The sequence below is a fragment of the Symphalangus syndactylus genome, chromosome 5 (genome assembly GCF_028878055.3).
Source record: "Symphalangus syndactylus isolate Jambi chromosome 5, NHGRI_mSymSyn1-v2.1_pri, whole genome shotgun sequence".
Classification (NCBI taxonomy): domain Eukaryota; kingdom Metazoa; phylum Chordata; class Mammalia; order Primates; family Hylobatidae; genus Symphalangus; species Symphalangus syndactylus.
The window spans coordinates 88838492-88855516 of record NC_072427.2 but is presented as its reverse complement, the minus strand read 5'-3'; the positions used below and the strand labels follow the sequence as shown (position 1 = coordinate 88855516).

The window sequence follows — 17025 nt, the reverse complement described above, 5'->3', positions numbered from 1 at the left end:
TCTTCCCTGGGACATACCCCTGTTATCGCCATCCTGCCTCATCTGTCCCCACTCCTTGTCCCTGCCCCCTGCCCCGCAAAGCAGGAAGGGATGAGGTCAAGGTGAGAATGTGTATCACCCACATCTACCCAACAGCCATGGCTTTTGCGACTCACCTGGGCAGCTGTGTGGCTGCGCACCTGACTCACTCTTTCTAGAGGGTGCCTTGAACAGCATCAGCATGGCCCAGCATTGCCTACAAATAATCCTTGCAATTGCTGACCCCAAACAATGTTGGGAATAACAGAAGGGACAAAGGAACAAAGAAAAGGCCAGGAAGGTAATGATTAACCACTTACTGAGTTCAAAGCCATCTTGCTTTTATCAACAGCATCGAGTAATGATAGGTATCTGGAATGTTCAATATGACCTGGAAGAAAGAATTACAGGACTGTAATATTTCCATACCAGTTAGTTTTTAGAAGATAAATCTGGAAAGAACTAGAAGAATCTCTAGATGAAGGTTACCTAGAACAAAGACCAGTGTTGCCTGCTGACCTTTGGCCTGCATCTTCACCACTGCTTCCCCATATCCCTCCATATTTAAGGACTTTGGGACCCATTTGTACCTTAGAGGTTACAGCAGAAGCACTCTCCTCTGGGATCAGAGTGGGTAGGAGGATGGGGTGCAATTGTAAGTGCTGCGACCAGGACAGCCTGACCAGAAAGAAGAAAGAACACACTCAGTGACTCAGACATCCATCGGGAAGGGCTCTCAGGGGACTGCCTGGGGCTCAAAGCCACCCACAGCTCCACTGCCACTAAGCCCAGGCATCCTGCTGGACTTAACCCAGTTCTCACCAGGCAGCTGTGATATCCCCTATACAGAACATCTACTCAAGGGAGACTGCATGGGATAAAACACTGAAGAAACACGACAAGGTAACTAAACCCATCAAGGTCGGCAGAGGTTAAAGACAAGATAGGCCCAGGAGGGAAAGACCTGGGCAAGTTCCTGGCAACACAGCTCCCTGGAAGTGTCTATGGGTGAGTTACTGAACCTTGTTGACATCTCAGGGTCCTCATGGGAAAACAGACAAAGCAATCACCACCGTTGTGTGAAGCTGAGAGTTCCGGGAGAGTGGGGAAGGAGTGCCTCACGGTACCAGGAACTGAGGAAGAGCAGGTGCAAGCGGACCGTCTTTCCCCGAGAACGTCCACAGGCACTGCCGGTAGCCACCCACCGCCCAGCAGGTGGTCCAGGGCTCAGCACCAGATACAGCTTATGGCTGACTTTTTAAAGCAGGCCATGTGGGCCCTCTTAATTTTTAATAGATACATACATTTAAAATAATCCATAAAACATGTCCACAGTCACTCCATTTACTACCCCAAACCCAAAAAAGAAAGAAATTCAGAGCCAACCATTTTCACCATTGCTAAGATTAGCAGTAATGAAAAGAAAGCTGTGGGTCATTTTGTTTGTTGTCCTTTGTGTACAGTTAACAATAATAGCTAGAGATGCCGTCAACATGAAATGCTTTATAGTAAAGCCGCATTCTGACATCACTCTCCATGGACAAAGATTCTTTGCTTGATCAAACTTATATCAAGCCCCTGAACCTTCTAGGCCACCTGTGCATTTCCTTGTAAAATCCAGTTTTAGCAAAAAACCTTGCTCAGTCAGTTTAGCCGGAACCTCCCACCCTCAGTATCTGATCACTCTGGATATCTGATTGGGTTCCTGACTCCACCGTGCCACAGGTGATGTCTGATCACCCAGCCTGTCTTCAACAAGAATCCTGTTTGGTTGGTTTAGCCAGAATCCCCCTCACCCTTGATGTTTTCTCTTAGTGATTTTTCCACCCACCAACCCCACCCTGATCCTTGGTTATAAATTAACAAATTAACTCCCACTTGCCCATACTGTACTCAGGTGGATCCCAGTCTCTTTTTCCCACTGCAAAATCTGCTGGCTGTGGTCCCTGTACCTGTCTCTGTGGTCCTGAATAAAGTTCACCTCACCATCTTTAACAAGTGTCATTGAACGATTTTTTTTCTTTAACATGCACTTCTTGAGCAAATAAAGGGCTTTTTTCCACCCCTTCCCACTTGGCTTTAAATGACTAAAGAATATTTTAAGAAATGGGGTTCAAGATTATCCGTCCACAAGACCATGTTCCCAATGAGGGAACAAGAGCCTGGAGGAGGCTCTGGGCTTTGGAGCTGGCCAGACCAGGGTCCACTGTCTGTGACATGCCCATAGAAGAATATTTCCCACCTGCTGGCACAAAGCAGGTGCTCAAACAGCAGCAGGCAGCACTGGGCAGTGGTTCAGCCCCTGACCTCTGAGACTAGACTCTAGATCCAAACTCAAGCTCAGCCACTCACTATCCATGACCTGGAGGAAGCTATCGAAGGTTCTGTGCCTCAGTTTCTGCATCTGCAAATGCAGATAATAGTAACACCTACCTCCAGGGCATTCAATGAGTTAATACTAATGAAGTATTAACTTCCTGCTTAGCATAAAATGAGTGCTATTTAACTTTCCGTTAAATAAGAGGGATTATAAAACTGATAAACATTTAACAACCTGCTGAAGGAAAAGAGGGCTGTCTTGATTTGCAGGTTTGCATTCAGTAAGTACTCCCAGGCTACCAACATGAAGCCCACCACAGAATCAAGAAGAGTGGGGCCGGCTTCAGCACACCATTGCTTTCCTGTGTCCTAAGCAGAACTAGTTGCTGAATCATTAAACTATAAAATCCCAACAGCCTCCCATGAATGAAAATGAGTATATGGCTTTTTAGTCTCGAGAAACCTCACCAAACAGGTTACGACAAACAGGCACCGATCATTTATTTACTCTTCACGTACAGATAAAAATATAAGAACCAGGTCATGTCGTAGCTTTGGGATTTTTTCTAGGATTAAAACTAAAGTTCACACCTTCCTGGGTATGAGGAAAGGAAAGTGACTAATATACAGGTGGGAAGGATCACCATTTAAAATGTATCGAAAACGTGTAAGCCTTTTAGTCACATCTTAACAGACCTTGCCTATGTCTGCTTTGTGAAGAGAGAGGACCCTCAGGCCTGACAACACAATAAATCCCGCATTCTCATCTCATAAGCAGGAAAGAACTCAGTACCGTGCTAAGATTGCTTTCAAAGAGTCCTGCCTAACCAAACACATTCTCACGCCTCTGGTTTCTCGGCTCTCCTATCTCCCGAGTTACAGGTTTGGTTGAAGTTTCAGGAAGTGAAAATTCGATGCCATTGGCGGCTCTCCCAGCTCAGAAGCCCTCTGAAAGGAGTGAAGAATCAATACTCAAAACCCACACTTGCTATTCATTCACGATCCCTAACAAGGAAGCCAGGGAAGGAAGGAACACCGGGAGCCACCACCATTAATTGTCAAATAAAAGCCACGGGACCCAGAGGCAGTCAGTCGCAGGATAATCCTATCTCTTCCAGCAATCAGAACATGATAAACAAAAATATTCAGTGTGCCCAAATCAGCTACCACGGGCCTTGGAATGGAAGACCAGAGTGATGCTGCCAATAACATTCTCCAGCTGGGCTGGGCGCGGCGGCTCACGCCTATAATCCCAGCACTTTGGGAAGCCAAGGCGGGCAGATCACCTGAGGTCAGGAGTTCAAGACCAGCCTGGCCAACATGGTGAAATGCCATCTCTACTAAAAATACAAAAATTAGCTGGGTGTGGTGGCGGGTGCCTGTAGTCCCAGCTACTTGGGAGGCTGAGGCAGGAGAATCACTTGAACCTGGGAGGCAGAGGTTGCAGTCAGCCAAGATTAGGCCACTGCACTCCAGCCTGAGTGACAGAGAGAGACTCTGTCTCAAAAAACAACAACAAAAAAACAAAAACAAACAACAACGACAACAAATACATTCTCCAGCTGGAAAGAAAACAAGGGGGGGCATGTCCCGCTCTGAGATTAGATCTGCAAGGGGAGGCACTGCTGTCCCGAAAAGGCCAGGAAATCGCACTCGGTCCTGTTCACCTTCAAAACAGGCATTTCCTCATTCACACAAGCTTGTACATCTCATTAACTCGTTTCTGAAAGGAGCAAGATGTAACGTAGATGGCGAGAGACAATGCTGTTTAGCGAATGCTTGCTCCTGTCATTTAAAGGACCGGGATGATGGCTCTCAATTCTGGAAAGCCAGCCACCATGAGCACTTGGGGAAATTTTCCTTTAAGTGTGAAAGAGCAACAGTGGGTGGCCCTCAGGCTCCATTCCTGGCTGGCAGGGAGCTCCTCGTTCAATACAGACAGTGTCAGCCACTTGAATCTCACAATGGCACACAGCTGTCCTCGCACTGTTTTGGTCCATCCTGGGCTGAGAGCTGAGTCAGCCCATGAGTCACCTGCCTGGCCGCCATGCGGCAGGACGACGCTGTGGCATCGTATCCGCATCCCATGACATGAGGAAGTTACTGCCCAAACAAGAATCTTTTATCCTAGTTTCTCTCCTCTGGAGATCTCAGGACCTGTTTACCGGAGACGCACTTCCCAAACAACCAAGCCAACGCGAATGAAGTCAGGCTCGTAGACACCGACTGCCACCCAAGAGCCAGGGATATTCTCTGCAATGAAGTCTCCACTGACCTCACCATGCACCACTGTGCACGCACCTCCTCCTTCTTGAAGCCCCCACATGTGACTGGTACGGTTTCAGTTGCTGGAGGTGTGAGAGGGAACAGACAGCCTCAGACTCAGTGCCCCTTCTTCAAACTCCAGACAGCACTACCACCATCCACGGACATGTTCCAGCCAATGACCAAATCATCAAAAAGAGCCCTTTATGCCAAAATAACCGCACTAACATCACATTATACAACGAGATGTTCTATCCTCTTAAGGATAGAATGCACGACTAAATGAAAGTTAGCCAACGGTGGATTTCAGTGGCTGTTCAGCAGAAACTTGTTTATGTATAATCAGGTAAATTGAATACACAATGATTGGCACAAGAGTTCTACTGAGAGAGAAAGGTTGAGCGAGAAACAGAAAGATCACCTCAGGAGAGGTATTGCCTGCATCATCCAAGTTTCTTTTCCTGTGAATGACTCATTGTCCCAAAGAGATTACAAACTTTTTAGGGCAGAAATCAGGTCTGGTTCTCTCTCTTTCTCTTTGTTTCTTAAATCTAGCTTTGCAGCTTACAAAGACAGTATTTAAATATTTTTATGGAGTTCCTACCACCTGTACCCCAAAAACTATTGGGGAAAAAGTTAATAAGCACGTTTGGCAAAGTTGAGGGATCCAAGATCAATATACAAATCTATGTGTTTTCATATACCAACAACAGATGATCGGAAATGTAAATTTGAAAGACAATGCAATTTGCAGGAGGAAAAATATTTTTTGAGTTCCAAAGGCCAAATGAGTAAGATGAAATTTAGCAGAGGGAGATGAGATGCCCGCACCCAGACAACGCCAGCATCCCAAGTCAGGACAGTGGGTGACCTCCCAGGAGTCCAGGTGCCCCAAGCTGAGTGCAACCTGGCATGACAGGCAGGCAGGCGGCAGAGGCCCTGAGGTCACTCCAGGCGGAGACTTCAACACCACACACAAGCCGCTGGCTAAGGTGTAAAGAATTTTGTCCAAGTCAATCTGTAAAATGGGGATGATACAGAAATAGGGTTGCTGCAGGGATTCAGTGAGAAAGCAAGGCCGTAGCTCAGCGCCCAACCCATGCTGAGCACTCAATAATAACACGATGATGGCAGATAAGGTTTATCTTCCAACACCTAAGAGACGGCTACATGGAAAAGGAATTCAATGTATTCTGCGTACATCCAAAGGACAATACCAGAATCATGATCAGAATTTCCAGAAGAGCAGGCTTGGATTCTATCTGGAGAAATCAAGGTTCCAACAATTAGAAAGTACACATATGGCCTGGAGCTACCTTAGAATGTACCAAATTCCTCAAACCTAAAAATGTATGTTTCAAGACTGGAGGATCATTTCTCCAACATATTCCAGAACAGAATTAGGCTTGAGCATTGAGACCAGACATGGTGATCTTTCAATATTACTCCCAACTCCTTATAAATGCATCATCACCAGTGAACTTGAAAATGTCAGCAAATTCTCTGTTATCAGAATTTTGCACAAAGAAATCCAAGCCCATCATCCCTAGAAAGCATGCTCTCCCATGACCCTTGGACTATACTGCAGTGGGGTCAGGCTGAGTGCCCTGCCAGGACAGCCCCTTGGAAAGCAATGGCCTTAAAGGGAATTTGACACTGCATTGTGCACCTCGTACAAACAAGCAATAATAAAAAGCCTCAGCTTAGTTCCATCTGCCAAGTCAGACCTCGCTTGAAAATATTTTTCTAACAAATCCAATCATCACAGCCTCTCATTCTGAGTCCCACTTGACAGCCCCGATTTTTTCACCTAGTCTGCCCTTGAGTGAACTTCCAGACTTCTGCTGCCACAACCACAAGCCAAGGTGCCCTTCAAACACTTCCTGCTTTCTTACCACAACTCTGCGCCCTAAACTCCTCTTGCCCTCCTGCCATGGATGCCCAATGGCTCAGCGCCGTCCACACATAGATGTCAGAGTCCTCACCTCCCTCTCCTGGACTCACCTCCAGGAAGATGAAAAGCCTGTCTTTGAGTTTCCTGCCCTCTCAAACTTCACTCTGTTTACAACAAAAGTAACTACCCACACCCCTGCCAGAAAACCAGCCTCGACTCCCAATCAGCGCATTTCCACTCATTCAGTTCCTCTCTCCTGACCATTGCCCAGCGACCAGGAATAACCAAGTCCCAGGTCAGGCTCTGCCTCCTCCTGGAGCCCAGCCTCTGTTCTAGGTCATCCTGAAGAGCTGCCTGTGTGCTCAACCAAGCTGCTACCCTGTCACAGATCCCCCTTTTGCTCCTCCTTGGGTGTCCACAGACTAGGTGGGGCCAGGGTGGTCATCATAAACCCCCTCCTTCACACCCAGGCCCATACCCCTGGTACTTGCAAGTCAGTGCTTCCCAAGTCATCCTTAGGGCCAGGAGGGGCCCCACAAAGGCTGACTCCATACAGGCCTCAGATCTCAACATAATGGTCCTGCACCCCAATCCTGAGGTCACGCAGTTCATCCCATATTGGAGGATCCCCTGGCAGGTGTCCTGGAAAGTAAGGAGGAGCGGGGTAGAGTAGCAAAGGCCTGGTGACTGTGGGATGAGGGACACTCAGGGAGTGCAGAGCAGGAGGGACCAGAGAGCAGTAATGCCCCTGGGCCTTCAATGCTCCTGGGCTCTCTTGCTTCTGGCAGGGAGCTCTCCCTGGCCTCACTCTCCCCACCAGCAAGGCCACTTTCCAAGTCTTCAGCAACCAAAACTGAGCAGCCACTCCGTTGACCATTCACCTTTCCTTTCTACCTCAATGTCCAAGGTTTAGATCTGATCAGTGCTCCCCAAACCCAGAATTTTCGAGAGGGCTTAGAAAAAAAAAAATAAATAAGTTGCCTGGGCCCCATTCTCGGAGTCTGATGCAAAAATTGGGACCAAGGCAATGATCCCATATTATTAGGAAGATCCCCTAGGGAATCTTGCCACAGATTCAGGTGGAAAAGAATAAGAGTTATCAGCTAGACTTCTGGTTTACATTTCCTGGTAGGGGGACAACACACTCCCATGACGATGATCATGGTGGTGGTTGTGGTTACTGGCATAAGGTACTGCATGCATCTACCTTTTCACCTACAGGACATTTGCACCAATGTCTTGTCACTCAATGTCCCCATGGCCTGGGAGGTCAGCCCTCCGCAGGCCCCTTTTCAGAGTTCCAGGCACTCTGGCCATGTCATACTGCTAGAGGGGGCGGCACGGAGCCTAGGTGGGACTGTGGGCAGGGGCTGGGCTCTTTCAGGTCAGGGAGAACCAGAGCCCGGCCCAGGAACAAGCCCTTTTCAATCAGGATTCTGGGCGCCTTGTTTCCAGCTTCCTTCTCTCCTTTCCTCCACTTGCTGGTAACATTCCAACATCCTGGAGGGAAAATCCAGGGAAGGAGCAAAAGAAATCGATACTGTGCCGATTGTCACTAAAGCCGCTTCTAAGCATCCTGTGTCTCCAACTCAGAGCCCGACACTGGAAGCACTGACCTAGGGAGCCAGACAGGCCAAGTTTATCCCCAGTTCTGCCCCTTACAGGTTACAAGACCTCGGACAAGCTACCCAGCCTCTCTTCCCCAGTTTCCTCACAATTGAGTTAAGTATATTATAAACGGTTTGCAATGATGCCTGGCTGAAAAAAGTGCCACATCAATGTCTGTGGTTATTATTATAATGCCAGTGCAGCCAAATATACTCCTACAATTAAGGTGACTTGAGTTCAAGATACAGTGGCCAACGGTGCCAGGCAGGCCAGCACCCAGCAACCTGGGAGGCCCTCCCTGAGGCTCCAGCGACAGCACAAGTTTGTTGTTAGAAGTTTGTCCTTGGCTGGTGGGAATAAGGGAAGCTGCTGGGGACCAAACAAATGTCCACGCAGAGAACAAAAGCCCAGCCAGCTCACCAGCTGATAATTAAAAATAACCAGAGGCCAAGGTGTAGATGGCGGTCTCCAGGCAGAGGTCTCAGCCGGTAGGATGCACCCCGAACTCTCCAGCCTAGTGTGTCCTTACCCGAGGGTGTTGCTAGGTTTCATTCTAACCTCATCTGTCCAGTAGTTCTGCAGCGGAGCAGGGCAGGTCCCACTTTTTCAAAAGCACTCATTAAAGGTGGGGAAGTCCTGAGCAACCTCCAGTGACTTTCTAGGGGAGCTCCTGGTTACCTGGCCCGCCAGGCCCTCCCTTCACAGCAGCAGCTAAGGAGCCAGGACAGACTTAGCTACTTGCGTCCCCAAGGCCCTTTGCGCTGGTAAACTCTCCCTGCCACACTCCCAACCCCCATCCTTCCTGCAGGGGAGGCTGGCTCCATCCCCACTTCCTGGAGTACCTTCCCAGATCTCCTGGGACAGGTCAACAATCTTAGTCTCACTTCAGGTTTTCCTAACGCCCTGTAACTGGGCTGCGTAGCCTTTGTAATTTTCCATGATTCGGGAGGTTCTCGCGGCTGGAAGCTCCGTGAGGTCAGGCATTACCTTGGGCGCAATGCGCTCATCTTTCCCACGGGACCACTGCACAGGTTCCCACGGAGGGGAGGGCTGCGCAGCCTCGAAGCCGAGCCCTGGGTGCTCCCTGCCCACAGGGCTTACCTCGGGCCACCGTGCTATCCTTTCCTTCCCAAACAAGCCACCAGGATTCCTCGTGACCAGGCCTGCCACCAGGGCGTTCTGAACAGGATTCAGGGCTACCGCTCTGTGCCCTACGGCGGAGCGGGCGAAGGCCCTCCTCTGCCACAAGCGCTCAGGGCTCTCGGCGCACAAACTTTCTGGACATGGAGCAGTTTTTCAGCTGGACCCGTGCTCAAGCACAGCGCCCACTGCCAGACTGGAGCACTTGGCCACTCAGGGTGCCACTGTGCCGAGCCGGGCAGGACAGGACGAGGTGGACCGAAGCGCCCAGGTGACCCGCCTTCCCCCCAACCCGGCACGGAGCGCAAGCGGAGGAGCTAGACCGGCTCCTCCCGAGCGGGTTCCTGCCGGTGCCGGGTGTCCAGGAGGCACCGGCCCTGATCGCCGCCAGCGGGTCGCCGCAACGGGGCCTGAGTCGCGAGCAGTCCCTCCCCGGAACTGACGGGCCGTTCGCACCTCGCCCGGGGGCCCTCCAGGAACCTGGCCCAGCGGTCCCCGCCGCGCCGGCCGTATCGTTCCCGGCATCTAAGCGAGTTTCCAGTTTCTCCCTACCTCAGTAGGGAACCAAGAAGCAGAAGGAGTTCAGGTAACACTGCGGGACTGCAGAGATTTCCCCCAAACAAAGAAGCCAGCCGACAGCACTCCCAGACCTCGTCCCCAAAGAGAAAAGGCGCACCGGCGCTCCCAGGCGGGGGCAGTGGACGGCAGGCGGACTAGGAGCCAGCTTCGGGGACCCGGGGGGACTGTCTTCCACCAACTGGCTAGGGACTCGCAGGACCACCTGCCCCAACCTCGCGACGCCAAGCCAACATGGGCCGCCAGGGTTCTCGGCCGTGCGCGAGGGGTCCCAGGCGTCCAGCACTCTCCCAGCACCCCCGGAGGCGCCCTGCCCGGCTGGCCCCAGCGCTCGACCTTCGGGCGCACTCACCTGCTGCGCCGCGCTCCTCACACCCGCTTTCACCCCTGGGCGGGGCAGGGGGCATCGGCCGGTCCCAGGCGCCCAGGTTCCCCTCCCCAGCCCGGACCCCGATCCCGGCCCCTGGTACCGGCGCCGCTCACCTGCCGCGCTCCAGGCGGCGCTCCCCGCCCCTTGCCCTCCTCCTCCGCCGCCTGCTTAGCTCGCGCCTACTCGGCCCGGCCCGCCCTGGCTCTCGCTTTAATCTCAGGAGGCGGTGTCCCAGGGCCCAGGGCGACACCCCCAAGCGGGTCGCCGGTCACCCTGGGCGGGCGGGGGCGGGGGCGGCGGGAGGAGGCGTTTCCCAAGGGAAGCCCGGGACGGGTTCTCAGCCTGGCTCAACCCCGGCTGCTGCGGGACCCAGGAGGGACTCTGGGGCGCTTCCCGGGCCCGGCCCCAGCGGCCAGCCTGCCCCTCTCCGGTCCGTGGCGCCGCGCTGCCCGAGGGCTCGAGTTTGGGTTAAGTAAGGGGATTCTGGGGAGCGCCCCTCGAGTCCTGGGTGAGCCCCCGGTGCTGCTACCTCACGAGCTCCTGCAGGCGGCCGGCCCCGTCTTGGCCTCCGGGGAACCCACTGTGGCCTCTGTGCAAGGACCCAGGAGTCGGCCTTGGGGAACCGCTGGCCCAAGCACGAGTGAGGGGGACACAGCGCCGGGCGCCCAAGACCCTCCCCAGTCCGCCTAGGCTGGCCTTTCTTGGCCCCCACCAGCGTACGGTGGAAAGGGCTCCCCAGGAGAGTCCCAGGTCTCTCTGCACCACCGGCCAGGGCGGGAGTGAGGAAGCGGTGGGACACACCTCAGCCAGGAAGACGTGGCTGCTCCCGGGCACTTCAGAGGTTCTTTCTGTTTGCAATTGTGGGGGCTCACAATTCACCAGAATTTAACAGGACTGTAGGAGACCAGAATTCGTCACCCCAAGTAGGACTGGAGGAGACCAGAATCTGCTACCCCAAAATAGTCCTCTTAGGCACATTGATGATTTGGAACTGGTTATGTTAAGAAACTGCAGACACTGGAGTACCTCTGAGAAACTGCCCTTTTGTGAAGGAAATGTGCACCTATAAAGGAAATGTTCGTTGGTCAACAGATCTGTACCAGGAAGAGAGCTGTTCCCGGGCAACTTTTATCACCTGGGAAACTTTTATCTGCCTCACACGGCAAACTGCGTTCCCCAGACACCTCCTCTCCTCACGCTCCCCTCACTCCTCCACCTCTCCCCAGAAGCCTCAAACCCCCATTTCTTTCTGTTACTCAGAGTGACAGATAAGCCTCAATCATCGGGCTGCTACACCTTTTTTTTCTTCCCCACCCCGCCCCCCACCAGAAGGGGTCTCACTCTGTTGCCCAGGTTGGAGTGCAGTGGCTCAGTCATGGCTCATGGCAGCTTCAACCTGCCAGGGCACAAGTAATCCTCCCACCTCAGCCTCCCCAGTAGCTGGGACTAGAGGCGTGTGCCACCACGCCCAGCTAATTTAATTTTTTGTAGAGATGGGGGTCTCCCTATGTTGCCCAGACTGGTCTCCAATCTGGGCTCAAGCGATCCACCTGCCTTGGCCTCCCAAAATGCTGGGATTACAAGTGTGAGGCCCCGCACTGGACCCCTCAGTCACCCGGCCTGTTCTTTAAGTCTCATATTCTTGTGGGATTCCCATCTGTGAGTACATACATACATTAAAACAGCTTTTCTCCTGTTCATCTATTTGATGTCAATTTAATTTGTAGACTAGCTGAAGAAACTAGAAGGGTAGAGGGGAAGCTTGTTTTCTCCTCCCCTGCATAATATACAAATCAATATGATTTGCTTTAAAATGAAGTGAAAGCAGAAAAAAGCCCCATTCGGTCCCATCCCAGGCTGCCTTGGCTTACTGCTCCCTTCCTGGGAAGCTCTCCCGGAAGTCTCCTGTCAGGCAGGTCTTTCCCAGTAAACCCTTCCCTCTCACTCCCTCCTTTGGCACCTTTTGTGGTCTGCTGGTGGCACCCACAACAGGGATTGTCCCCAATATGCCCCAGCCTCCCCATCCCCCACACTGCCCTGCGCTCCAGGCTGCCCCAGTGGGAGACCCTCAAAGACCCTCTCCAGCACACAGGTCAGGTCCAGTTGTCTTTCGGTGGCAACTCACTTAGTTCTGTCTTGACAGTGTGTTTGGTGCCTGCTAATTCCACCCAGAAACCAGGGAGTAAGTGCTGCCGCAGACTCAGGCCCCTTGTAGCGGTTGTTCATTCACCGTTTATTTTTCCTTTTATATTAATAATCAGGGTTCTCCAGAGAAACAGAAACAATAGGAGATACACAAATATATACACATATATATTCACACACATGTATATTTCTATGTATTATTTATAAATATAAATATCTCATATATTATAAATAAATACATATAAATATATACATAAACATGCATATTTATATGCATAATATACAAATATGATACATATTATGCATAGCTTATATGTGATAAATATCATTTATAATATATATAAAGATTTATTATAAGAAATTGACTTATACAATTATGGAGAGTGAGAAGCTCAACAATCTGCCATCTACAGACTGGAGACCCAGGAAAGCTGGTGTTGTAGCTTTCAAAGTCCTGAGAGCCAGAGAACTACAGAGCAGATGGAACAGATTCCAGTCCAGGTCTGAAGGCCTGAGAACCAGGAGTGCTGAGGGCAGGAGAGGATCAAAGTCCAGCTCACACAGTCAGGCAGAGAGCAAATTCAACCTTCCTGCCCTTTTCTGTTCTATTCAGTCTCTCAATAGATTGCCCAAATTGAAGGCAATCAGCATTACACAGTCTTTTCAAACATTAATCTCTTCCAAAAACACCCTCACACGTAGACACCCAGAAATAATGTTTAACCCGTTACCTGGGCATCCCATGACCAAGTCAGCTTGACACATAAAAGTAACCATGGCTGGATGCAGTGGCTCCCACCTGTAATCCCACCACTTAGAAGGCTGAGGTGGGAGGATCTCTTGAGCCCAGGAGTTTGAGACTAGCCTGGACACCATAGCAAGATCCTGCCTCTACAAAAACTTTATTAAAAATTAGCGAAGTGTGGTGGTGCGCACCTGTAGCCCAAGCTACTTGGGAGGCTGAAGTGAGAGGATCAGTTGAGCCCAGGAGTTTGAGGCTGCAGTGAGCTTTGATTGTGCCACCGCACTCCAGCTTGTATGACAGAATGTGACCTTAGTTTTATCTAAGCATAAATATATACATATTTTTATATACATATATACACATATATATACACATATATACACATATATATACATATATACACATATATACATATATACACATATATACACATATACACATATATACATATATACACATATATACATATATACACATATATACATATATACACACATATATGCATATATATACACACATATATATACATATATACACATATATATGCATATATATACACACATATATATACATATATACACATATATATGCATATATATACACACATATATATATACATATATATATATACACTGCCATAAGTTGACCCCTTGTCAACTTCGCACCCACACATCTCCTTACACCATACTTTATCTCTAAAGATAATAGCAAAGTAATAATTTTGCCTAATGTGATAAAACTCTTCTGCATACAACCAAAAAATGCACTAAGCCCTTCCCCAGAAGTGGATGTAAAATTCTCAAGTGTTTATGCTTCTCCTTGGTATTCCATAACTTAAATACCATAATGTAAAATTAACAATACTTAATACAATGATATAAAGTCAATACGCCTTAAGTTATGTAATAAGTGAATATGAGAGAAAAGAAAACAGAGATATATACTGTATATACAAACATGTGCATAAATGTATTAGAAAAAAATAATGAGAAAATACTCGTGACAATCTAAGGCTTTATAACAGGTTGCATGGGCAATAGCTGGTGTTTGTAACTGTCTTCTTCCACTACCCACTCTGCGTTCCCTCTGCCTTCGGGAAGCATGGCAGCTGGTCATGGTTCTTAACCTGATGGAGTGATACAAACCTTCATTCCTCAAGGGTCTGGGCCATTAATAGCCTTGCCTGGATTGTGTTGTAGTTTTCCATTGACCTTAATCACAAGCATGGTAAAACTAAAAGGTGCCCTAAGGAATCGTTGTATTCCAGACACACTCTTCCTTACCTTCCTGGTGGAGTAGTAGTAGTCTATCGCTTCTCCTTGGTAGTCCAGATCAGTCTCCCCAGCCAATGCGTAACTCTCTCTTTGCCTGTTGATTCAGAGGCCTGTGGAGCTCAGCGTGGCCAGGTGGCAGTCGTAAATTCTAGTTTAATGGAATCATTGTTGTGTCTCCTGGTGGCAGCATTCCTCCCTCTGGAACTAAGACCTCTAGGTCAGCAGAGCATAAAGTCACAGAAACAGCAAGCGAAAATTTTGCTAGTGGGCCACTTGGAGTAATAGTGCGTGGTGCCACTCCCATTTCCACCCCTTGATTCCTGGACCCGTGAATCCTGGCTATGCGAGAAACAGCACCGCATATTGGATGCTGATTTGGAGCATACACAGCTTTCTGGAGAACCTTGCCCCAGCCTGCAGAACATTGTCCCCTAGCCAGCACTGTAACTGTGTCTTCAAAAGGTGATTCCACTATTCTATCAAGTCAGCTGCTTCATGGGGGTGTGGAATATGGGAAGATCCGTCGATTCCATGAGCATAAGCCCATTGCCATGCTTCTTTGAGAAGTCACTTCCTTGGTCAAAAGCAATGCTGTGTGGAATACCATGATTGGTGGATGAGGCATTCTGTGAGTTCTACCAGAAGCACTGTGTGCAGGGAAGACAAATCTGTATCCAGACTGTCTATTCCAGTAAGGACAAAATGCTGCCCCTTCCATACTGAAAGCGGTCCAATGTAATCCACCTGACACCAGGTTGCTGCCTGATCATCCTGGGGAACTGTACCATATCAGAGCCTTGGTGCCAGTCTCTGCTGCTGGCAGATGGGCACTCAGTTGTGGCTGTAGTCAGTTTGGCCTTGTTCAGTAGAAGTCCATGTTGCTGAGCCCATGCATAATCTCCATCCCTGCCGCCGAGGCCACTTTGTCCATGAGCCCAATGGGTGATGACAGGAGTGGCTGGGGAAAGGCTGACTGGTATCTACAGAATGGGTCATCCCATCCACTTGATTTTTTTGTTTTGTTTTTGGAGACAGAGTCTCACTCTGTCACCCAGGCTGGAGTGCAGTGGCACAATCTCGGCTCACTGCAACCTCCACCTCCCGGGTTCAAGCGATTCTCCTGTCTCAGCCTCCTGAGTAGCTGGGATTACAGGCATCCGCCGCCATGCTCAGCTAATTTTTTGTATTATAGTAGAGACAGGGTTTCACTGTGTTGCCGAGGCTGGTCTCAAACTCTTGAGCTCAGGCAATCCACCCATCTTGGCCTCCCGAAGTGCTAGGATTACAGTTGTGAGCCTCCACGCCTGGCCCCACTTAATGACTAAAGTCCTCTCCTGGCCAGGTGCGGTGGCTCACACCTGTAATCCCAGCACTTTGGGAGTCTGAGGCAGGTGGATCACAAGGTCAGGAGTTCAAGACCAGCCTGACTAACATGGTGAAACCCCGTCTCTCCTAAAAATACAAAAATTAGCCAGGCATGGTGGCATGCGCCTGTAATCCCAGCTACTCGGGAGGCTGAGCCAGGAGAATCACTTGAATCTGCGAGGTGGTTGTTGCAGTGAGCTAAGATCATGCCACTGCACTCCAGCCTGGGTGACAGAGCGAGACTCCATCTCAAAAAAAAAAAAGTCCTCTCCTGCTGAGGTCATCCTTTGGTGGCCATTCACATGGGACAGAAATATCCTCACCTCCTTTGCCCACTCAGAGAGGGCTATCTACATACCTCTGTCCCAACTTTATCACCAATTTTCCTATCATGTTGCTTCCAAGTCCCTGACTATCCAGCCACAACATTGATTACAGTCCATGAATGTATATATAATTGCATGTCTGGCCATTTCTCCTTCAAAGCAAAGTGCACAAGCAGGTGCACTGCCCTACGTTCTACCCCCTGGGAAGATTTTCCTTCACCACGATCCTTCCGGAGTGTCCCAGAAAAGGGCTGTTCTGCTGCAGCTGGGCACTTCCGGGTGGTGCCAGCACATGGTGCTGAACCATCTGTAAACCAGACCTGGGTCTTCTCTTTCTCTGTCACTTGATCATAGGGAACTTCCCATGTGACCATGGGTGCAGGCAGTGGGAGAGAAGGCAGTGTAGCAGGAGTGGAGACCATGAACATCGGGTCACTTCTTTATATAATCTACTTAAGCTTTCAGGACCTGATCAGGCCTGACCACGTGTAGACACTTCCATTTGATGATGGAGTGCTGCAGTGCATCCTCAGCTTTATGACGTGGTGGGGCAGGTAACATCTAGTCCATGGCGGGAGCTCAGGTCACATGGTAACTTGTTGGCCCATGGTCAAGTCTTCCATCTCTACTAAGGCCTGGTAGCTGGCCAAGAGTTATTTCTCAAAAGGAAAGTATTTATCTGTGGAGGATGACAGGGCTTTGCTTCAAATCCTAAGGGCCTGTGCTACGATTTACCTCCAGGGCCTGTCAACAGCTCCATATCACATCTCTCTCTCTCACTGAAACTTCAAGCACCATTAGATCTGCTGGGTCCTATGGCCCAGGTGTCAGAGCAGCTTGCACAGCAGCCTGGCCTGTTGTAGAGCCCTCTCCCGTTCTGGGGCCCACTCAAACTAGCATCTTTTCAGGTCACTCAGTAAGTGGCCCAGAGTAACAAACATCCAACTGTGTTGCTTCCAAAATCCAAAGACGCCCTCTAA

General features: G+C 49.9%; 1 protein-coding gene across 1 annotated transcript in view; it reads right to left on the bottom strand.

Moving 5' to 3' along the window:
* The window catches only part of TMPRSS2 (transmembrane serine protease 2), a 40347-nt gene extending 30059 nt beyond the window's left edge, over nucleotides 1-10288 (bottom strand). Inside the window, exons 1-2 of the mRNA XM_055279750.2 lie at nucleotides 10173-10288; nucleotides 339-409 (exon numbers count right to left, since the gene is read on the bottom strand). Of these exons, the coding sequence (XP_055135725.1) occupies nucleotides 339-409; nucleotides 10173-10227 (126 nt within the window). The 5' untranslated portion in view covers nucleotides 10228-10288. The remainder of the gene's footprint in view (nucleotides 1-338; nucleotides 410-10172) is intronic.
* Nucleotides 10289-17025: the final 6737 nt, after the last annotated feature.